At 30.5% G+C, this 24,347-nt stretch overlaps 1 protein-coding gene across 1 annotated transcript; it reads right to left on the bottom strand.

The window, feature by feature from the left end:
- Nucleotides 1-12,985: 12,985 nt before the first annotated feature.
- TPS4 (terpene synthase 4) lies at nucleotides 12,986-16,959 on the bottom strand. The gene is made up of 7 exons (XM_003528369.5): nucleotides 16,729-16,959; nucleotides 16,301-16,577; nucleotides 15,470-15,848; nucleotides 15,162-15,380; nucleotides 14,939-15,077; nucleotides 14,200-14,448; nucleotides 12,986-13,736 (listed from the first exon to the last, which is right to left on the bottom strand). The coding sequence occupies exons 1-7, from the start codon at nucleotides 16,897-16,899 to the stop codon at nucleotides 13,449-13,451; spliced, it is 1,722 nt and encodes a 573-aa protein (XP_003528417.2). The 5' UTR covers nucleotides 16,900-16,959; the 3' UTR covers nucleotides 12,986-13,448.
- Between the last annotated feature and the right edge of the window lie 7,388 nt (nucleotides 16,960-24,347).

Raw genomic sequence — 24,347 nt, 5'->3', positions numbered from 1 at the left:
TTCAGCATCTAGATTTTCGGGGGCAAAACTTGATTAAGGCTAAAAGTTTTTTTTTTCTTATAAAAAAAATAGAGACTGGTGTGATCGAATGAATAATCGATGATAGTTGTTTTAATAAGAAAAATCTTTTTAACTTAAGCATAATTTTGGTGCTTATGATTATCATGTTTCGTTTAGCTTTTTTTTATCTCCAAGAATTAGTTATTTTAAATGCAGTATTATAAAAAAAATTCGTACATTATTTTTTATTTTTTATATAAATTATTATTTTTAGATAATTAAATGAAAAATATTATCTTAAATTAATTTTTATTTATGACATTTAAACATAAAACTTATTTCTCTAATTGATTATAGCAATAATTAGATATAATTATTTACTGGAATATATTTTATAGTTAATCCAAATCTAATTTTAAATTATTGTTAGTTATACATCAAGACTAAGTAATAAAAATATAATTGGACACAAAATTTCTTATCTTAAATAAGTTTAGAGATTAATAGCCATGACTGTCATTTAAAATTTTTACTCTACCAACTAATTAGAAAATATCTTATACATGATTTTTTAAATAATTTTATAAAAATTAATTATTTTTTCATGATATTTATTGAATTTCTTCACAAAAAAATTATAAATCTAAGTCTAATGGCCAAAGACTATGAAAGCGAAGAAGAAATATTGTCTTCTAACTATGACTTATCTATTTCTTTTAATGAACTCTAAGATACATTCAATGATGATTTGCATAAAGAATTAGTTAAACTTGTCAACTTAGTTTCATATTCTAAGAAAACTATTTCAAGTTTAGACAATAAATTTTGAAATTGAAATTTGAAGATTTGAAATTTGTTATTGTCAAATTTACTCTTGTTACCAGATCTATCATGCTAACATGCTTTTATTGTGGTAAGAAAGATCATAGTGCATCAACATGTTACATGAGGTAGTAGCATTGGAAAAATGGTATGAGTTCCAAAATGATCCTTACTCAAAACTAACATTCAAGGACCCAAGAAATGAAAATTTGGGTACCAAAATCAAAATATGATTATATGAATGATGAACTCCTTGAAGCAAAGTTGACACATTGATAGTGATTGCTCTCCAAACACATGACGGAAGATACACCAAAGTTTATTCATATTTTTCTCAAAAATAGTGAACATGTGATTTATGGAGATAACAACAAAGGTAAAATTGTTGGAGTTAGAAAAATAGGTATGAATTACTCTACCTCCACAAAAAAAAATATTTTAATTATTGATGATCTTAAGCATAGTTTATTAAGTATTTATCAATTATGTGATAAAGACCTTTTGGTATCATTTGATTCTCATATATTCCAACAAGTGGTATCAAGAAATGATACTTTGAACGATATAACATGCTCTACTTCTTTAATTTATTATAAATTACTGAATGTTTTTTTCTTCTCTGCTTATGATTTATTTTTTGATGTTGACAAATGGGGAGAGACAAATAAAAGATAAGATGTAAGGGAAATTATATATTCCATAAGATAGTAAGGAAAATTATCTATTCTCTATTAGATAGCTTTTTATATATGAAATCTATGAAATCTTCAACTGTTTCATATAAGTAATCATTGTAAAATCAAGGGGGAGTAAATTATACAGATAAATATTCTTTTATTTTTACTCCTAACCTGTAGATGATTGTCATCATCAAAAAAGGGAAGAATGTGAATCATGCAGGTTTCAGGTTTTGATGATGTCAAAAAGAATTTGCTTGATAATGATTCTCATCATAAAAAAGGAGAGAGAATGTGAATCATGCAGGTTTCGATGATGCTAAAAAGAGTTTTCTTGATAATGATTATCATAAAAAAGGAGGAGAATGTGAATGTATGAATATAGGGTTTTGATGATGTCAAAGTAGAATCAAACAACAAGGTTGTTTCAACAAATATTTAAAGGTTAAGCATTGCCTTAAGATTAATACAAGGCTGCTTCAAGAATAATTCAAGGTCAAAGAAAATAAGATCAAGAAAAAGATAAGGCCTGAAACAATCTCATTGGTTGATCATGCTTTTGCTTCAAAACACATTGTTTCCAACATCCAAGGCTCTAGTAATCGATTATCAGGCAGTCTAATCGATTACCAGAAGATAATTTTGAAGCAAAGGGTTTAAAAAAGATTTTGAATTTGAATTTTGAATAATGTAATCGATTATCAACAACGACACTTTGAAAAGACATGATCCTTCAAAATATAATTGTGTAATCGATGATCAAAAACCTGTAATCGATTACCAGTGAAGAATTTTAGAAAAAACTTTTTGAAAAGACACATTTCTTCAAACCAATTTGAAAAGGCACGAAGGACCTATATATATGTGTATGACTTCGAAAATCAAGAAATATATTCTAAGAGAACTTAATTGTCAAATGCTCTCTCAATAACTTTTGGGCAAACACTTACAAATCTATTGAGAATTCATCTAGGAACTTCAAATCGTATTATCATCTCTAAAAGAGAGAAATTCCTCTAAGAACTTCAATTTGTATCATCCATTCTAAAGGAGAGAAATCTTTCTATTCATCTCAGAAAATCAATTGTAATCTAGAGATTGGTTGTCTCTTGGATTGTGAGAATTATAATCAAGAGACGGGTTGTCTCTTGGAGAATCTTTAAACACAAGGGTGAGGGATCTCAAGTCTGTAAAGAACTTAGAGAGACGATGAAAAATCTGAAATGGATTGCTTGAGGATTAGACATAGGTACGAAAAGTGGTCGAACCAGTAGAAATCGAGTTTGTATTTCTCTTTTCCCTTATCTTATTTATGTTATTACAATCAATTATGTCTTGCATGTTTAAAGAGCATTATTAAATTGATTGCAGTTTCTTCTTGTGCACTCCAAGCCCATCATTTAGAAGGGAATTAAAAGTTTGTTAGTGAGAAATTTTGTAAGACTTAATTCACCCCTCTTAAGTTATTGAGACCACTTATTCGACAGATGACAATATAAAAATATTCTAATAAATATTATTTATTTACAAGTTTAACTTACTCCTTAATTATAAAGTTTGAGTCCATTTAAAAATCAATTTTTTGTATAAAATTTAGGACGTTACCGACCGTTAACTATTTGTGAATCTGTCACGTGTTTGTTACATTTTTTTTAGAGCAATGATTGAAATAGTTAGTTTCAGACGCAAGCACCACGCCCGACTGTTAACTTCTTAAATGTTATGACTTGTAACTTTCAGTGCGGTTGTTATAATAGTGTAAAGCATTTCATACTCCACTTTTTTATTATTGCAGAGCAAATTCTTTGGATACAAAGTACATAGTACAAAGAAAAGCATTATTATCCGATGTGCTCAATCAGCTCTGTACCGGCTACCGGCCATGCATGGGCCTGGTGACCGGTCCACGTTTAAATTTAAATCCACACGAAGCCGAATAACACGTTGTTCTTCATACTAAGCAATGTGATTTTGTGAGCTAAATATCGAAATGCACCAAACCTTCTCCCTCGTGACCCTATAAAGAAGGACGGATCCACACAAAAAATATCAGTGTGACTAAAATATAAAAGAAATTATAGACTAAAATATATTGAAAATAAGAAATAATGTTGTTTAATAAAATGTATTTACAATGAAAATCGTCTATTACCCATTTTTTGAAAATGAGCTAAAATAACATAATTGTTGATTGTTTCAAGAATATCTCTTTCTATAAAAGTTACAAGACGATCATTTAACCATTGATAACCCATTTTGTTACATAGCTGACTGTTCACAAACTTCATAACTGAAAAAACACGTTTCATGCTTGCAGTTGTTACTGGCGAGACTAAAGCCAACTTCAGAAGCCTATAAACTATGTCAAATGCGTTACACTTTTTTGTTTCCACAAGTTTTGCATAAAGGTCTGAAAGTCCTTTTAACTTTGCAAATTTTGGATCACATCGAACATTTTTAACATAATTCTGAAGCTGATGTCGCACCACCACTTCTGGCACATCTACAAAATCATTTGGATAAAGTTCAACCATCCTCAATAATTTTTTCACATCAAAAGTTTCAAATGATGATGAGGGACTCAAACATGAAACACATTGTAAAAGTTCAGTATTATCTTCATCAAACCTAGTATTGAGCTCATGCAACTACAAATCTAAAACACTAAATAAATAATCATGCTTATAATGATGCAAATTAGAAACACTAGAAGTGGTAGCATGTCGTCTAGGTTTCTTCCCTTGCACATACAGTGCATCCAAATCAGGCACATCAATATCATGTTTATTGCAAATTTCCATAACCTTAGATATAAGTTCTTCCCATCCATCATTCCTCATTTCTTGTAATTCTTCTTTGGTGGCTTTGACAAGTGATAAAACATTCAAAAGATCTTGATCACGCTTTTGTAGCGCTACACTTAAATCATTTGTAAATACTAAAATCTCAACCATTAGGTATAACATGAAAATAAAATCAAAGGACTAAAGCACATCTAGCAAAAACATAGTTTCACCATATTTTTCAAATGACGTATCTTTCCCGACTTCTTCAAGTATCTCAATAATGACACCATATATAGTCATCAAACTAGTGAAAGTCCTAAAGTGGGAACCCTACGAGTGTCACCCACTTTAGTAATAGACAATTCTTGATTTAATCCATCACCAGTCTCTATCTGACTCTCTTCAATCAATTTAGCAAATTGAGATACTTGTTTGTCCTGAAGCAATTCTTGTCTTTGTCCTTTTGAATCGTAGGAGCAGTCATAAAGTTATTATCAGGAGCACAACCTATTACATTAGTTATCTCTAGGTTATATATTTATTTCATTAAAATTTTATTTTAATACTATATGTTTATTATTTTGATATCATAACTTAGTGCTGATTTATAACTATGAACATGTAGCCTTTGTAAGAAAAACAAAAACAAACTGAGAACGTGTAATTATAAAAAAAACGTTATTTTTAACATTATATTATTTAACATAAGTAAATATTTAATATTTAAACAAAAATAATAAGTATAAAAAATTATCTTAAAAATTAAAACTAATGATTTTTGTTATAATTACATGTTCTTTAGGTTATTTTTTTTATTTATCAATTAGCATAATAGTTAATTTTACTAAATATTTTTAATTTAATAAACTAACTTAAAAAGTTTTTAGTTAAAATTATAATTTAAAAAATTCTGGTGTGGCTATAGCCTCAACGTGGGTCCGCCCCTGCCTATAAATGTGGCTAATTGATTCATCTCAAGGCTATCCTATCTATCTATCTAGCGCTGACTTAGCTTGCTCATATTTTGTTTGCCATGGCACTGCATTTCAAAACGTGCATTTTTTCTTTCAAACCTCATCAAATTATGACAACAAAGGCTCAGCTTTCTCAAAGCTTCAATCCTGCTAAACTTGATTCTCTTCACATTGCCAACAAATGGAACATTGTTCAAGAAGAAATATTAATACTTTTCGATTACTTGTTAAACTCATTTTTTTCTATTACTTGTGGAACATTCTAATATAAGATTCTTTTCGATTACTTGTTAAACTCATTTTTTTTACTCGATTTCTTGCATCATAACGTTAATCCAAGTACTAGTGCTGATCCACATGTCATGTAGCATGGTCGATTACGTTACGTCGGTTGTTTGTCATATTAATACTATAATAACCACAGTCCACAAGTATAAATTTGAACCAATACATCTTTCAGTCATGCCGATGTATCAAAATTTGTACATTTTTCATTAAGTATGAACTGTTAACCGATCGATGTGTATAGAATCTTGAGATATTTTTCTGTATAGAAATTCATATAGAAGTATATATCCTCTCTCTCTCCAATATGAATCCACGTACGTATATCATTGATGAATTTATGTGGCGTGCAAAATTTCTAGCAGGCAATAACCAAAATTTAGAATTATTGTCTCTACAAATAAGTCTAAGTATTACAATGGGTGCCTAATCATCACTGTGTTAGAAGGAAGCATGCCGGGAACATATTGTAAAAATTCTTAAGGGGTTTCCTAGACTATCAATGATAGGAAACAACAGGATCTTGAAACCTATGGTTCTCACAAACAATCAATAAACAACAATAGATAATGATGTGTACCTTTCTCCATAAGAAGACTTGTACCTTTCTCCATAGGAACTTCTCTCCGGTGCACTTTGATCTCCTTGGAAAATGAGAGAAATAAGATTTCACTTCCTTTAGCCTTTCTTTTCTGCCTCTCTCCGTTAGTGATGACTATGAGTGAGAGAGAACACTTTTCTGGTCAGGAAGGGGACCTTATTTCACGTTAGTGGGTATTAAGCCCCTTTTATAACCACTACTCCCATCAAGTAGCAGTCAACCCTAGAAACTTCTCCTATTAAGCCCAATTACAATTTAGTTCTTAATCGTTAATTATTTACTTATTAGTCCCTACATAAGTCACATGCCTCTCACATGAGACATAAATTCTAACATTCTCCCACTTGGCTCATGTGACATTAATAAACATTATGGACTAAATAAATAAATAGATTAACTAACATAATGCGCATTAAAATTGACTAAATTGTTCTATACATTGGGTACATCATAATTTCATGATTAAGAATAGGAACCAATTTGAGTCATGGCGGTTGTACATCATCTAATCGACATAGTCCCTTCCATGTACTACAAATTAGTCTTCTCCTTAATGTGACCATTAGTTAGGAGTACATAATTGGTCCAACATAATGTCTTCATTCAAGACAAAACCTGTTAACATTACTCTAACACAAACATGCATGCAAACATAGAGAACAGGTAATCAGAAACATATCATAATTGAGCTCAGAGTGTCAGCAAAATTACATAAGGTAAATTACACTTAATGATCATCAATAACAATAATGTCCATACTTTCAACATGTTCTATAATGTCTTGGGCAATAATCCCTTATTCAAAGGGTCAACTATCATAAGGTTTGTGCTAATATGTTATATTGACACTCTTTGTTTCTGAACTCCTTCCTTCACGACAAAGTACCTCAATTTTATATGTTTAGCACCCTTAGAGTACTTTTCGTTCTTACAAAAAAATATTGTTGCGGAGTTATCACAATACATTTTCAGCGGCCTAGCAATACTGTCGACAATTCCAAGCCCTGAAATAAAGTTCCGCAACCAATTAATCTGAACTGTAGCCTCAAAATATACTACAAATTCAGCTTTCAGATGCAACAACAACTGATGCATACAAAATAACTTTCATTTATTTTCGTTCCATATCATTTCTAGGACATTCTGCGAGACTAAATTAGTCTCCCTTCTAAATTAGAATAGGTGATGTTAAATACCTTTCCATCTTGAAAATCTCTAGTACTTTATCGATATATATACTTTCTGAGATAAGTCTGACAATCCTCGTGATCTATTATGGAATATTTCTATCCCTATCACATAGCTTACCTCACCCATATCTTTCACTTCAAAGTTTCTAGAGAGAAATTTCTTAGTCTTATGAAGAAGACCAAGATCGTTAGTTGCAAGCAAGATATCACCAATATACAGAATTAGAAAAATAACCTTACTCCCACTTACCTTCAGATACATACACTGATAAACAGTATTTGCCTTAAATTTAAAGGAAACAATGGCATCATTAAACCTCAAATACCATTGGCGAGAAACTTACTTTAAGACTGTATATTGATTTCTTTAGTTTGCACACTATGTGTTCCTTTCCTTCAACTGAGAACCCCATTGGTTGGTCCATACAAACATTCTCCTCTAAATCTCCATTAAGAAAGGAAGTTTTCACATCCATCTGATGTAGCTCCAAGTCATAATGGGCTACTAATGCCATAATAATCTTGAAAGAATCATTTCGTGAGACCGGTAAAATGTCTCTTTATAATCAATGTCATCTTTCTGAGTAAATTCCTTAGCAACAAGTCTAGCCTTGTAACGTTCAAGGTTGCCATGAGAGTCACGTTTAGTCTTGAAGACCCACTTACAACCAACTCTCTTACAACCCTTTGGTAATCCTACAAGATCCCAAACTCTATTATGTTCCATGGAATTTATCTCTTCTTTCATGACATTTAACCACTTCTCAGAATTATCACAACTTATAGCTTGTGAAAACAAAACTGGATCATTATCATTAATGCTTAAGTTTGTTTTTGTTTCATGTAGGAATACCACATAATCATTCGAAATAGCTGGTCTCCTTTCTCTTTGAGACCTCTTTAATGTTACTTCTTGTGGTTCTTCCATAATAGGTTCATCATGCATCATGGGTTCATTATTGTGTTGCTCCTCTTCATTAATTTTGTAGCAATAACTGAAGGAGCAATCACCTTACTGTTAGAGGCATAAGCTAAAAGGACTTACACTCTAACTTCTTTAATTTCCATTTCTCGTGGAACTGTACTCCCTCTGATTTCATCATTTCCAATGAACCTTGCATTTCCAGTTTTGACAATTCTCATACTATGATTAGAACAATAAAACATATACCCTTTTAACTTTTCTGGATAACCAATGAAATATCCACTGATTGTTCTTGCATCCAATTTTCTTTCTTGCGGATTATAAATCCTTATTTCTGCCTGGCAACCCCAAACATGCAGGTGCCTTATACTAGGTATCCTATTTGTCTACAGCTCAAAAGGTGTCTTTGGAACTACCTTACTAGGAACCCTGTTCAACAACTACATGGCAATTTTCAAGGTATACATCCACAAGGATACGGATAAAGTCTAATTGATTAACATACTCCTAACCATATCCATTAAAGTTCTATTCCGCCTTTCTGATACACCATTTTGTTGTGGTGTACCGGGAATTGTGTATTGCACACAAATGCACGTTTCTGAACAAGCTTAGCAAATGGACCTGGGTGTTGCCCAGTTTCATCATATCTTCCGTAATACTCATCACCTCTATCATATCTAATAATTTTCACATTTCTGTCTAATTGTCTTTTTACTTCATTCTAGTAAATTTCTATGGCATTCATTGCCTGAGAAATCTCAGGCAGTAAGTAGACATAACCATAATGTGAATAATTATCAATAATGGTGATAAAGTATCTTTTCTTTCTGAAAGAACTAATATCAAAAGGTTCACAAATATCAGTATGCACAATTTCAAGAAGCTGAGTGCTTCTTGTAGCTCCTTTCTTTGTATGTTTTGCTTGTTTTCCCTTAATACAACCCACACAAATATTTAGATCCGTAAAATCTAGATAAGGAAGAATTTCATTCTTTATTAATCTTTCCATCCTTTCTCTAGAAATGTGACCTAAACGTTTATGCCACAAGAAAGCATATCGTTCATTCATTAAACTATGTTTAGTGTCAACATTATGATGCAGAGTTAAAACAGTTTCAGCATACAAACTGTCTATTTCCAATTTATATAAACCATCACAAGAATACCAGTACCAATGAGATGATTATGCTTAAATAAATTGAAACATCCATTACCAAAATTAAAAGAGTATGCAGTAACTTCAAGTTTAGATAATGAAACTAAATTCCTAGATAAACTAGGTACATAAGGAGTTTCCAATAAATCTAAACGATGTCCAGTGTTGCGTTTTAAATAATAAGTTTCAACTATTTCCACTAGAGCTTTCACTTCATTCCCTATGAAAATGAACTTCTCATTTGGGCTTATGGTTTGGATTGTAAGGAATCTCTGCATAATGTTAGAAACATGAGTCATACATCCAGAATTAATCCATCATGTATCATGGGAAACTACAGTTAAGTTTGATTCAAAACATACATGAGTATTAAGCTCACCATTCTTTTCGAACCAAGACTTACATTTTAGACAATCCTTTTGGAAATGTCTTAATTTCACAAAATTGACAATTATTGCCCTTTGATACCTTTCTTCTGGATTTGCAAAGAGTCGTCATTATTCTTTAATGACCCTTTGCCTTTATCATGCTTCTTCATAAATTTCTTTTCAAGCTCCTTGATTCCCTTGGTGGCTAACATAATGGACTAAGTGACTTCCTTGATTCTTAAGCCTCGTTTCTTTTTGAACTAACATACTGTGCAATTCATGCACATTCCATTTATCTTTCATGGTATTATAGTTCATTTAGAACGGGCCAAACTCAGACGGTAATGAGTTTAGAATAAACTGAACAAGAAAGTTCTCATTCACAGCCATTATATTCCCAAGGTCTTAAGTCTTACTGCAATGTTTGTCATCTCAATGACATGTTCATACATAGTACGTGAACCATTAAACTTCATGGTGGTCAATGTACTCATTAATGTCCCAACAACAGACTTATCAGCTGTTTGAGAATACTCTCCTACTAATCCCATAAACTTTTTAGCACTTTCGATTTTAGGGAGAGTTGTCTTAATACTTTCTGCAACAGTCATTCTCATCAACATTAGGCTGAGTCTGTTAGATCTTTCCCAAGTTTTATAATGAACTTTCTCTTCACTGCTACTAACATCAATAATAGTAACAAACTTCTCTTCCAACATAGCAAGATCATGATCCAAAACACTAAGGTGAAATTGAACTTGCTCATTTCTGTCAGAGAAGTTAAGCCCATTAAAATTGGCTCAGATGATACATAAGAATCCAATGAATTCAAAACATGTATTACATAATAAAATTCACATAAGTATTTTGAGACATAAAATACATGTCATACATATGATTCATTCATATAACAGTCAATGTATATTGATGTTCTCCTTTGGGTGATACATCAACACACAACATACAAACATAATGATGCTAATAAAATTTTAACATTATTTGGCAATTAAATATGCACCAATTAGTAGTATCTATTTCCTTTGGGCATATAAATAAAACTAATGATACACATAAATCGCCTACAATTATATTCACTAATTATAAGAACAACTAATCAACCTTTGGGCGATCCATAAATGTCTTATAACAATGAATTTCAATTACCCATAAACCAATAACCATATAATTTAGCATCCATTATTCTATGAGTAATCAAAATAATCATTAATTTTGGAATTAAATAACCTTACAAATTTGGCCACTTTGGTGACTAACAAATTCAACATACATTTAATTCCAACCAAGTATAATTGAAATAATCATTAATTTGGAACAAAATAACCTTACAAATTTGGCCACTTTGATGACTAACAAATTCAACATACATTTAATTCCAACCAAATATATATGGCCTGCACATACTTATTGCTATTAACAATTCATAGCCATTCTATTAATTTCATTCCAGACCACAAAATAATATTTGCATTTATTTGTGTTTTTACATTCAAACGCGTTCAAGCTATGTAGCATATACATATATTTACTGCTACCAATAATTGTAAAATATTCACATTAATTTAATTGCAGAACATAAACTTTCAATCCTTTAATCACGTTCAACAATAACTTTTTCGAAAGAAAAAAAAATAAAAAATAAAAATAAGTGGGATTGAAAATAGCAAACATAAGGTTGCAAATAGCAATTTCCAAAATTTCTTATAGGAACAAACATACCTACGCGCAACTTTTCAAAATTCCTTCACTTACTAACCTACTGTAGCAGCCATAGCTTTTCCATGAATTGGAATTGCAACTCACGCTTTCTTTTTCCATTATAAATAGATAGTGGCAGCCACAATGGTTTTCTCCAAATTTACATAATATTTATACTTTCTCCAAAAATTGGTATTCAACAATAATAAAATATTACCAATAAAACAATACATGCAGCGAAAAATAAAATTCCTAAATTTCATAATTAGGATTTATGCATAATTGGGAGAAATTAAATTATCCCTAAATTTCATAATTAGGGTTCATACATAATTGAGAGAAATTAAATTATCCCTAAATTTCATAATTAGGGTTCATACATAATTGAGAGAAATTAAATTATCCCTAAATTTCATAATTAGGGTTCATGCATAATTAAGAGAAATTAAATCATTCTTGGAGAATCATAAATTTCATAACACATGCTCTGATACCACATGTAAAAATTCTTAAGGGGTTTCCTAGACTATCAATGATAGGAAACAACAGGATCTTGAAATCTATGGTTCTCACAAACAATCAATAAACAACAATAGATAATGATGTGTACCTTTCTCCATAGGAAGACTTGTACCTTTCTCCATAGGAACTTCTCTCCGGTGCACTTTGATCTCCTTGGAAAATGAGAGAAATAAGATTTCACTTCTTTTAGCCTTTCTTTTCTGCCTCTCTCCGTTAGTGATGGCTATGAGTGAGAGAGAACACTTTTCTGGTCAGGAAGGGGACCTTATTTCACGTTAGTGGGTATTAAGCCCCTTTTATAACCACTACTCCCATCAAGTAGCAGTCAACCTTAGAAACTTCTCCTATTAAGCCCAATTACAATTTAGTCCTTAATCGTTAATTATTTACTTATTAGTCCCTACATAAGTCACATGCCTCTCACATGAGACATAAATTCTAACACATATACCTTTTGGTTGTGTGGTGTTGGATATACTTGGTGTGGCAGTGGCTACTACTGGCTAGGAAATTAAGTAATGTGCAGTAACCATCTATCGGACTTGGATAGGCCAGGTGTTTTTTTTTTTTAATACTCTCATTTCAAAATAAAGACAATTAGTTTGGAATTTTTTTATCAAACTTTTAATTTTGTTTATATTTTTTGTTTTGATTTAATTGAATTCTAAATCTAACTATTTATTTAAGGTACCATTAAAAATGATTTAATTAATTATAAAGTAAAAAAAAACATATGTAACATTAAAAAATATACCAAAATTTTGAAATTTTTAAAATATGAAGACTAAATATTTCTATTTTAAAATAAGAAGACTAAAATTATAGATTTTTTAAAAAAAATAGGAAGAACAAATGTCTCAATTTTAAAATAAAATTACAGATTAAATAAAATAAAAGAATTAAAATTACATTTAAACTAATTTTTTTATCGACAAATATTAATTTATTAAAATATTAATTTTTATTAGTAACCTTTTTCCTTTTTCATTATCTCTTAATTAATCATTCAACTCAGTTTCTATCTCAATGTAAGTCACATGTTAGGTGATCTACGGTAAATCCCCGGTGCTTCTGGTACCCTATTATTCTTATATATAATATATTCTTTTGCTGGAAAAAAATCTCTTTAAGATATAGTAAGAAATTAGTGAACCATCTTTCCCTTATAGTAAGGAATTAAAAGTATAAAATTTTAAATAAGATTTTTATTTTACAATGATTTTTAGTACTTCAGTTACGTAATTTTAATAAATAAAATATTTATTAATTCATTATTCAGTACTCTTAGTCTTAGAACACGAATTTACAAAATCTTGTAGTTAATTAAACTTATTTTCTATAAAATTTAGTATGAGAAAATAGTGAACCATTATGGAACTTCCTTCAATCAGTGAGGTCAATTTATTTTAGGCCAACCTAGAGATTAAAGAAAATCATCATAAAGCAATGACTTGACTTGCTCCTCTAGCCCTGGAAGGGACTGTTTGTCGTCATAACTATACATCAATGGTACCATCCTTGCAAGATTGAGTGAGGCCTTAGTGAATGTCGAATGGAAATGGTTACCAAACAAGCACTCTTGGTTGAGGCTCTTCCATGCATCGGAGATCTTACTCATCACCCTTTTTCTTGCTGTTCTCGTCGTGTAGTGTGGGTGATCCATCATGAGACAATTCACGTACGATCCATCATTGCCTTGTTGATTCTCGTCCTGTCATAGTCATAAAAACAATTAAACATTTGCATAACTAATATAATCTTAGACATTTTTGTTTTATTCTTAGTAAAAAATCATATCCCTCAATTCATTCAATCAAATTGTAACGTGTAATTGTTGTTCAAGAAAATTTTACACTGATGAAAACTGATATAATATATTTTTCTTTTTTAAATAAATGTCTTATTTAAATATATTTTTTCTTCAACAAATTAGGTTTATTTTATATAAGAATAATGATATATAAACAATTATATATTTGGGGTAAATAACATATGGTGTTAATGCAGAAGACAAAAATAGTAGTAAGTCTAGACTCCAAATTTGGGGTGAATGAAGGTAGGGAAAAAAAGAAAGAAAGAAAAAAGTAAAAAGATGTTAAAAGTGATGAGATAAAAATAAAAATAAAAATAAAAAAATGGAGTGGAAAACATATGTACACGTAGAATCTCTTTACCTCTGCATTTCCCAAGTCATCCCAAAGTCGAAGAATTGTTGCGGGGGAAGAAATGATGTCAGGGTTTCTGTCTATGATCTTAATATTTTCCTCTGTTAATCCATGCCCCAAAAGAAAGAAAGCATGAACCATCACAATATGCACTCCAGAGCTTACTATTCCATTCTTTAAGTATTCTTCGGCACTGGGCAAGTTCCCAGAAGCAAACCATTTTGCTTCAACTAGGAAGGCTTTGCACAAACTCTTCCACTGCAGTAAAATGAACAATCTATTCACATTCTATGATAATCAGGATATTAAGAGTCAATTAGGATAAACTTTTCAATATATAAGGAAAAGAAAATTTATAAACCAAACTTCATGCATATGTTTGAACTTTTTCAAAGGCTCTCATCTACTTTCTCTATACTTTAATAAACTAAACTTGTTAAAACTTCACATTCTTAGAAAATTAACGTTTTACAATTGAAAAGTTTAATAAGCTAAAACTACTCTAAACTGGGCCAATATGCATATAAGTAAAGAAGCTGTGTTGTAACCAACATGTTGTTGGTTTGAGTGATACCGAGTTTGATTTTCTTAAACAATCTCGAATTGAGTCTTATAGATAGAAAAAAAACATAATTGGACAAAGAGACTCCACCAAAGGTAGCCTATCAGATTTCGGAGGAGATTAGTATCGATAAAGCAGGCGGATATTCCGCATGATAACTAAAAAAAGTGTGTTGTAACTAATTACCGCATGTTGTAGAGAGTCTATGGGGTTCCACCCGTGCTTCTGATAGACCTTGGAGCTGATTTCATTTGTGAGATTGTAGAGAACTCCGAAACATGCCTTCATGTAATCTGGTAGCTGCTCAATTGCTGTAATATCCCATCTGCAATATTCAAAAATCATTAATCATTTTTTTAATTTCTTTTCGTCTATGAAAACTCTTACTATCAATAAGTGTTGCATTTACCTGCAAACAGCTTCTGTGAAAAGAGTTAATTCATCTAGTGTCCCATAAACATCGAAAATGTCATCTATTATGTAGATTAAAGATATTGGTTTTGTGAGCTCAACCCTTTCCTCTGACAAAGTAGGATCCGTGAAACATGCCAATGACCAAATGTACCATTTAAGTGGTTGATTTCTTGCATACATTAACTCGTTGGCTAAACCAAGCCCTGTCCACCAGCTGCAAAACAATTGAACCATGAGGACTAAGCTTTTGTAATGACAAAGTAAAGTATTAGTCCTTAAAAAGTTAAAGTTAAATTTTCATACTTTGAAATTTGAGTAATCTCTCGATGGTACATGCATTGCAGCAAACTGAAATCCATTTTCGCCACTTCTTTTAAGGAACCTAACCATGTATTCGTGGCATCGAAATCACCAAAGAAATTTCTAGCAGTAAACATGGGCAAGCTTTTGTGGAAAGGTTGTTCTAAGGTTCTCTTCACAAACTTAGCTTCAAGATTATGGATATCTATACAATCCAACTTTTCCTTTAGGACTGGGCCACTAAATTCACCAGCTTCAGCAAGTGTGTCTTCCCCTGCTATGCCTAACGGTGAGGCTTCATATAACTCTACCATTCCCTTTATATTTTCACCAAGTTTTTGGTTGAACTTTCCCTCCTTGTTTGTGAACTTGTGAAACACCTCTGGTATTTCCAATGAACAAACATTTTAGTCTTCCAATATCAAAAGGGAAAGCAATCATTCTTAAGCTTTGGCAAAGGGGACGGAAAAAGAATAATATTTTTTCACATATTTAATGTAGTTGAGTTTAAGAGTCTATTCAATTTTTTACATTAAAAATTAGTTGAGTTTTCTAATTAATAAAATTCAATTATGTATCTTAAAGATGGATGGAGACCATAATAGTCTTATGTAATTTTTTTAGATAGATATCTTTCACAGACAATTATGTTTAAGTTAAGCAAGTTCATTGTATTGAGCAAAACTTTCCCTCCAATATCTAACCAAACTGCATACAAGCTATGCACAATATATTGTTTTATGGTTTTTAGCATAGTAGGGGGTCGGTGTATGAATGATAGTATAAAAAATTAGGCACGTGAAAATATCATTTTCAGAGGGATTAGAAACAAACCTTCGGGCACAAAGAAACCTTGTTGTCTCAATAGCCTGAAGCGAAGTGCAATCTCATGAATATCATCACCATAATAACCACCCGCAATAGTAGTAGAATTCACATATTGCCTCCTTAGGAATTCTTCAATTTCCTCTTGGAAGTGGTAATCAATATTTAGGCGCTGCATGGCATCAATCATGTACAAACCTCTTAATGAATTTTCACCCACAGTGTTCATAAATTCATTCTTGACCACCTCCAGTTTGTCTGAGTGATTAATGCTGATGAGATCTCCCTGCCAAAGAAAGTACACAATTACTTCAAAACCCTTGATGTTAAATTTCTTTTTTTTTTTCGTGTGTGCGTGCGTGTGTTTGCTATCATTTTCAAGTTACAACGAGAAGATTAGCAAGACACTAGTATAATTAAAATTTGGAAATACATACAGTTTTTGTGAATAATGCGCTAGATCTTTCTTCTTGAACAATGTTCCATTTGTTGGCAATGTGAAGAGAATCAAGTTTAGCAGGATTGAAGCTTTGAGAAAGCTGAGCCTTTGTTGTCATAATTTGATGAGGTTTGAAAGAAAAAATGCACGTTTTGAAATGCAGTGCCATGGCAAACAAAATATGAGCAAGCTAAGTCAGCGCTAGATAGATAGATAGGATAGCCTTGAGATGAATCAATTAGCCACATTTATAGGCAGGGGCGGACCCACGTTGAGGCTATAGCCACACCAGTATTTTTGAAATTATAATTTTAACTAAAAAAATTTTAAGTTAGTTTATTAAATTAAAAATATTTAGTAAAATTAACTATTATGCTAATTGATAAATAAAAAAATAACCTAAAGAACATGTAATTATAACAAAAATCATTAGTTTTAATTTTTAAGATAATTTTTTATACTTATTATTTTTGTTTAAATATTAAATATTTACTTATGTTAAATAATATAATGTTAAAAATAACGTTTTTTTATAATTACACGTTCTCAGTTTATTTTATTTTTTTTACAAAGGTTACATGTTCGTAGTTATAAATCAGTACTAAGTTATGATATCAAAATAATAAACATATAATATTAAAATAAAATTTTAATGAAATAAATATATAACCTAGAGATAACTAATGTAATAGGTTATACTCCGGATAATAACTTTATGACTACTCCTACGATTCAAAAGGATAGAGACAAGAATTGCTTCGGGACAAACAAGTATCTCAATTTGCTAAATTGATTGAAGAGGGTCAGATAGAGACCGGTAGTGGATTAAATCAAGAATCGTCTATTACTAAAGTGGGTGACACTCGTTGGGGTTCCCACTTTAGGACTTTCACTAGTTTGATAACTATATATGGTGTCATTATTAAGGTATTTGAAGAAGTCGGGAAAGATATGTCATTTGAAAAATATGGTGAAACTATGTTTTTGCTACATGTGCTTCAATCCTTTGATTTTATTTTCATGTTATACCTAATGGTTGAGATTTTAGTATTTACAAATGATTTAAGTGTAACGCTACAAAAGCGTGATCAAGATCTTTTGAATGTTTTATCACTTGTCAAAGCCACCAAAGAAGAATTACAAGAAATGAGGAATGATGGATGGGAAGAACTTATATCTAAGGTTATGAAAATTTGCAATAAACATGATATTGATGTGCCTGATTTGGATGCACTGTATGTGCAAGGGAAGAAACCTAGACGACATGCTACCAATTAGTGTTTTCTAATTTGCATCATTATAAGCATGATTATTTATTTAGTGTTTTAGATTTGTAGTTGCATGAGCTCAATGCTAGGTTTGATGAAGATAATACTGAACTTTTATAATGTGTTTCATGTTTGAGTCCCTCATCATCATTTGAAGCTTTTGATGTGAAAAAATTGTTGAGGATGGTTGAACTTTATCCAAATGATTTTGTAGATGTGTCGGAAGTGGTGGTGCGACATCAGCTTCAGAATTATGTTAAAAATGTTCGATGTGATCTAAAATTTGCAAAGTTAAAAGGACTTTCAGACCTTTTTGCAAAACTTGTGGAAACAATAAAGTGTAACACATTTGATATAGTTTATAGGCTTCTGAAGTTGGCTTTAGTCTTGCCAGTAGCAACTGCAAGCATGAAACGTGTTTTTTCAGCTATGAAGTTTGTGAAGAGTCAGCTATGTAACAAAATAGGTGATCAATGATTAAATGATTGTCTTGTAACTTTTATAGAAAGAGATATTCTTGAGACAATCAATAATGATGTTATTTTAGCTCATTTTCAAAAAATGGGTAGTAGACGATTTTCATTGTAAATACATTTTATTAAACAATATTATTTCTTATTTTCAATATATTTTAGTCTATAATTTCTTTTATATTTTAGTCATACTGATATTTATTGTTTGGATTCGTCCCTCTTTACATGTCACGAGGGAGAAGGTTTGGTGTATTTCGAAATTTAGCTCACAAAATCACATTGCTTAGTATGAAGAACAACGTGTTATTTGGCTTCGTGTGGATTAAAATTTAAACGTGGACCGGTCACCAGGCCCATGCATGGCCGGTAGCCGGTACAAAGCTGATTGAGCACATCGGATAATCATGCTTTTCTTTGTACTATGTACTTTGTATCCAAAGAATTTGCTCTGCAATAATAAAAAAGTGGAGTATGAAATGCTTTACACTATTATAACAACCGCACTGAAAGTTGCAAGTCATAACATTTAAGAAGTTAACAGTCGGGCGTGGTGCTTGCGTCTCAATCTAACTATTTCAATCATTGCTCTCTAGAAAAAAAAATGTAACAAACACGTGACAGATTCACAAATATAGTTTTTTTTAAGTAAAAAAATTGATTTTTAAAAGGACTCAAACTTTATAATTAAGGAGTAAGTTAAACTTGTAAATAAATAATATTTATTAGAATATTTTTATAATCATCTGTTGGATAAGTGATAATCAATTTAATAATGTTCTTTAAACATAAATTTTATAAATTATTGTCAAGTCTAAGTATATGTTTAATATTTATATAAAAATATTAAATTATGTTTAATATGTTTTATAGTTAAAAAATCATGTATAAGATATTTTCTAATTAGTTGGTAGAGTAAAAATTTTAAATGACAGTCATGGCTATTGATCTCTAAACTTATTTAAGACAAGAAATTTCGTGTCCAATTATATTTTTATTACTTAGTCTTGATGTATAACTGACAATAATTTAAAATTAGATTTGGATTAACTATAAAATATATTCCAGTAAATAATTATATCTAATTATTGCTATAATCAATTAGAGAAATAAGTTTTATGTTTAAATGTGATAAATAAAAATTAATTTAAGATAATATTTTTCATTTAATTATCTAAAAATAATAATTTATATAAAAAATAATGTACGAATTTTTTTTATGATACTGCATTTAAAATAACTAATTCTTGGAGATAAAAAAAAGCTAAACGAAACATGATAATCATAAGCACCAAAATTATGCTTAAGTTAAAAAGATTTTTCTTATTAAAACAACTATCATCGATTATTCATTCGATCACACCAGTCTCTATTTTTTTTATAAGAAAAAAAAAACTTTTAGCCTTAATCAAGTTTTGCCCCCGAAAATCTAGATGCTGAAAAAAATCTAATCTTTATATAAACTGCTAACCAGAATTTAAGATAAGATTATTCAAAAAATGCATGGTCCTCATCCTATATATATATATATATATATGCCTCTAGTCATCATGGTGCGTATGTTGGTACAAAAATATATAAATATTTTGGAACGTGTGTTTGGCAATTCAGAAGAAAAGAAGTATCTTCAGCTAAAATATACACACACATACGTGTGTCGAGATTTAAAGTCACGTAAAAAGTTCCTCCAGGTACACATTCTAATTAAAACAAAAAAAATTAAGTTTTAAGTTATCAAAAAGTGTTCTAAATCTAACAAGTTGAGCTATTTAAGTAAATATAATAATTTCTTATTAGTATTTTATTATCTTAAATTTTTATAATGTATTAAAATTATATATTTATTTAACTTTATAAATATTAAACATATTGACTTATGTTAATAGTGAAACCCACAAACTTATTGAAAGATAAATTTAAGTCTTATTTAAATATCTCACTGTAAAATAAGTTTTTGAATGAACTATCATGAATATCATATTAATTAACCTTAAAATTAAAGTAAGCTTATATTATAAATAAGTTAAACTTGACTCTTGTAGTCTATCTATTTTTTCCTTTGCCACATGTTTTGGTTAACTATTTTAAAAATTTTCATACTTTATAGTTATTTTATATTGGATTCTTTTTTCATTGACATATTCATCAATTAACCTATTTAAATACAGGTTAGACCTATCTAAAAGCGTTTTAATATAAAATAGATTTTTGAGTAAGCTAATAAGTTAAGCTTTAAAAAAAATCAAGTTATGCCTAAAAAAAACTATAACGCATAACAAAATCAAACTGGAATTATTATTTTTTTTGTAAAATAGGTCATACTATTTTAGCAAATTAAAATGGAGATTCCGATCGACATTGGTAAATGATTTTTATAAACATGCATTTTTTTCATTTTCTTATCTTTTTATCTCTTTATTTCTTTCTCATTTCGTTATTTATCACTTTCTTTTTTTCTTTTTTTCATTTATGTCTCTTTTTTTTTTCTTTCCATGCATCCAAATTAGGGTTGTTTATCATTTTTCTTTACGAATACAGAGATACATATACACCACGTTATTATGTTCAAAGGTAGTTCATGATATAATCCCTGCCACTGAAAATATTTCGGTTCTTAAGCTTGTGCCACACGTTGTACTATTGTCTGAATGAAGGTGACACAATAATAAGAGGAACGAAAGAAATATGTGGCTTCTAAATTTATCACACAATCAAGAACTAGTAGTACAAATTAATACTTGACTAAAATTCATCGCGAAACACGAAATAGGTGACCATAGAAATCCTAAAGCAGTAAAATTTGACTTGATCTTATTGAGCTTTTAATACAAGGACCTCGTATGAAATTAGATACTTCTTTCGTTATATTATAATTGTCGAGAAGAAGAAAATTGTTTCAAAATAATAATTTTATAATGTAATATTAATTTTTTTATTTATATTTTTTAAAATATCAATGAATTGTAAAAATAAAAAGTAAATTAATAATAATAAATTTTATTGTGTAAAATTATTATTCTCTTAAATTTATTTATTAATTTTTTATCTATATAAAATAATTTACGATAATTTATAACAATATATATAAAGGAGATATTCCTTTTTGTGTCTATATTTACATGAACGCTTTTACCATTTAATTATACTGCAATCTGATATTCTCTTTCAACTTCAATTGTAACACTCAGCAGTTAAAGGATAAAATAAAATAAAAATGTAAAACACAAATTAAATTGATGTAAAGTTATCTGTCCACTCTCTTCCAAGTAGTGTTCTTTCTCTCTTCCTTTTATTAATTTGTCATTCATATTGTTGTAACTTGTCGTTTGTAGGATGGCCTCATGTGGAACATGCAAAGGACAGGACCCGCAATAGCAACAACATGCCAAATGACTGGAATAGGGACAGGCTGAATTGCATCTTTTTACGTTTTCCTTTGCTCATTGAAATTTTCATAAACATCATCACAAGCATAGTTACTAAAATTTCTATTTATTTGCATCTACATATTTGTCTAATTGTTTTTTCTGTGTGCAAATATATACTTGAACTGGGAAGAGGCATTGCTCTCTCTAAAATTAAGTACCTGCCCTTTCTCTAGAGAACCAGCATTTTGTTTCATTACTAGACTATTGAAACATAAAATCGCAACATTCCTTCAATTTTCAACTGCTTTTTTTTTTACCCATTTTAGTTGTTAACCCACCCCACTTTCCCATTCTATATTCAACCTCATTTCTTTTTGCCATTTTACTTGATTAGTAGTGCAACGGTTGGATTTTTTAGGCTTCATTCTTATGTGGAGTAAAGGTCCAAATGACAATACTCATTTTATCACATTTATTTAAGTGGAGAGAGGTGAGAGACTCATTTAAGAGGGGAAAACCAGTTACAAAATATTGAGAGAGAAAAAATCGTTCTGGTTTTCACACACCCACCAAAGAGTATTTTTCAGATTGTAACTGCGGATTTGTTCACCGTTGGATCAGGCTGACTTTTGGATAGCAGGTTATTCTACACACGTGATACTTTAAATTGTCGGGTTGGATCGTCAAAAAGATACCTAGATAGAGATAATTGTTTCGCATTCTATGCTCTATATATTTGGGGTTTCATCTTCTTGTATCTATTGTACCAATTAGGGGTCTGTTTTGATTTAACTTTTGTAGCACGTTTCAGTATACTTGTTGAAGACTCTGGTGTATCTTTATTGTATATAGTAAAATTATTTCTTTGGTCTGGATTGATGCAAGCTCCATTGGAGCTTGTAGGCCTAGGATCTTCTTCATCAATGGATTCCTTTGCTTCTTGGAAGATGAATGGCAGCGGAATGGAGAAAGGAAGAGAGAGAGGAGACGCCACTTCAAGGAGAAGATGAGTCTAGAAGAAGCTCACCACCATAGGAGGCCATGGATAAGAGCTTGGAGGAAGAAGGAGATGAATGAGGGGAGAGGGAGAGAAGAGCACGAAATTTTGTGCTCTAAATGAGCTTTGAAATCTGAAGTTTAATATTCAAATGATCAAAGTTCAAAAAAATGCACACACATGACCTCTATTTATAGCCTAAGTGTCACACAAAATTGGAGAGAAATTCAAATTTCACTTGAATTTGAAATTGAATTTGTAGAGCCAAACTTTGGAGCCAAAATTTCACTAATTATGATTAGTGAATTTTAGTTATGGTTCAGCCCACTAATCCAAGATCAATTCCAAGATTCTCCACTAAGTGTGCTTAGGTGTCATGAGGCATGAAAAGCATGAAGGACATGCACAAAGTGTGACTATATGATGTGGCAATGGGGTGTAGTAAGCAAATGCTCACCTCCCCCTCTAAAATTTAATTTGATTGGGCTTCTACCAATTCAATTAAATTTATTTCCAACCACACACATCAAATATCCACTTAGTGCATGTGAAATTACAAAACTACCCCTAATACAAAAACTAGTCTAGGTGCCCAAAAATACAAGGGCTAAAAAATCCTATATTTCTAGGGTACCCTACCTACAATATGGAACCCTAAATACAAGGACCAAATATATTGACATCCTAGTCTAATATGTACAAAGATAATTGGACCCAACCTTGGCCCATGGGCTCAGAAATCTACCCTAAGGTTCATGAGAACCTTAGGGCCTTCTTCAGCAGCTCTAGCCCAATCTTCTTGGAGCCTCTTGCTTATGGTTCTAGTGATTGGTCCCTTCCTAGGGAGGATTGCATCATGGATGATCCATGATTTTTTCCCTTTCATTGAGGATTTTCCTCGTTAAAAAAATTATGTTTCATGTGTGATTTTACTTAACTTCTATTTTGTATTCTATTTTATTAGTACTCCTTACAGGGTCATGTAAGTTTTTGGGAAATTTATTTTTGCGGCCTATTGCCCTATTATAGATTGACCTGTTTTCTCCATCATAAATAATATTATTATCCACGGGTATTTGATGGTCCTTTTGATCATTTTACTTGGTTAGTAGTGCAACAACCACTTACATTGACAATTTATATTGGTGGAAATGGTTAGTACAATGGAGAGTAATGATAACATTAATGAGGAATATGAAGAGACACATGATTCACACCTAAATTGTAGTTAAAATCTTACTTGATTATAGGAATGAAAGTTATGAAGTAGCTAGTTTCAACAAAAAAAATTAATTGTACCCAAAAAATAATATAAGTATAAATTGGTACCCAAAAAATAATATATATATATATATATATATATATATATATATATATATATATATAGGTTGGCCTATCAGGCTTATAAAGCTTTTTAATAAGCTTAAGTCTGGTCTATTTAATTTAATAGACTTTTAAAAAAATCTGAGTCTAACATTTTAATTAAATAGATCAGGTCAAGTTTTATGTAGGTC

Source organism: Glycine max, chromosome 7 (genome assembly GCF_000004515.6).
Source record: "Glycine max cultivar Williams 82 chromosome 7, Glycine_max_v4.0, whole genome shotgun sequence".
NCBI classification, from domain to species: domain Eukaryota; kingdom Viridiplantae; phylum Streptophyta; class Magnoliopsida; order Fabales; family Fabaceae; genus Glycine; species Glycine max.
This window is presented reverse-complemented; position numbering and strand designations above follow the sequence as displayed.

What these genes read in the sequence shown, in the direction of transcription:
- TPS4 (XM_003528369.5), bottom strand. Translation starts at nt 16,899, where the DNA reads ATGGCACTGCATTTCAAAACGTGCATTTTTTCTTTCAAACCTCATCAA. An exon ending in GCGCATTATTCACAAAAACT is followed by an intron (nt 16,578 to 16,728) that starts GTATGTATTTCC and finishes TTTCTTTGGCAG; the next exon opens with GGAGATCTCATCAGCATTAA. An exon ending in GAGATTACTCAAATTTCAAA is followed by an intron (nt 15,381 to 15,469) that starts GTATGAAAATTT and finishes ATTGTTTTGCAG; the next exon opens with CTGGTGGACAGGGCTTGGTT.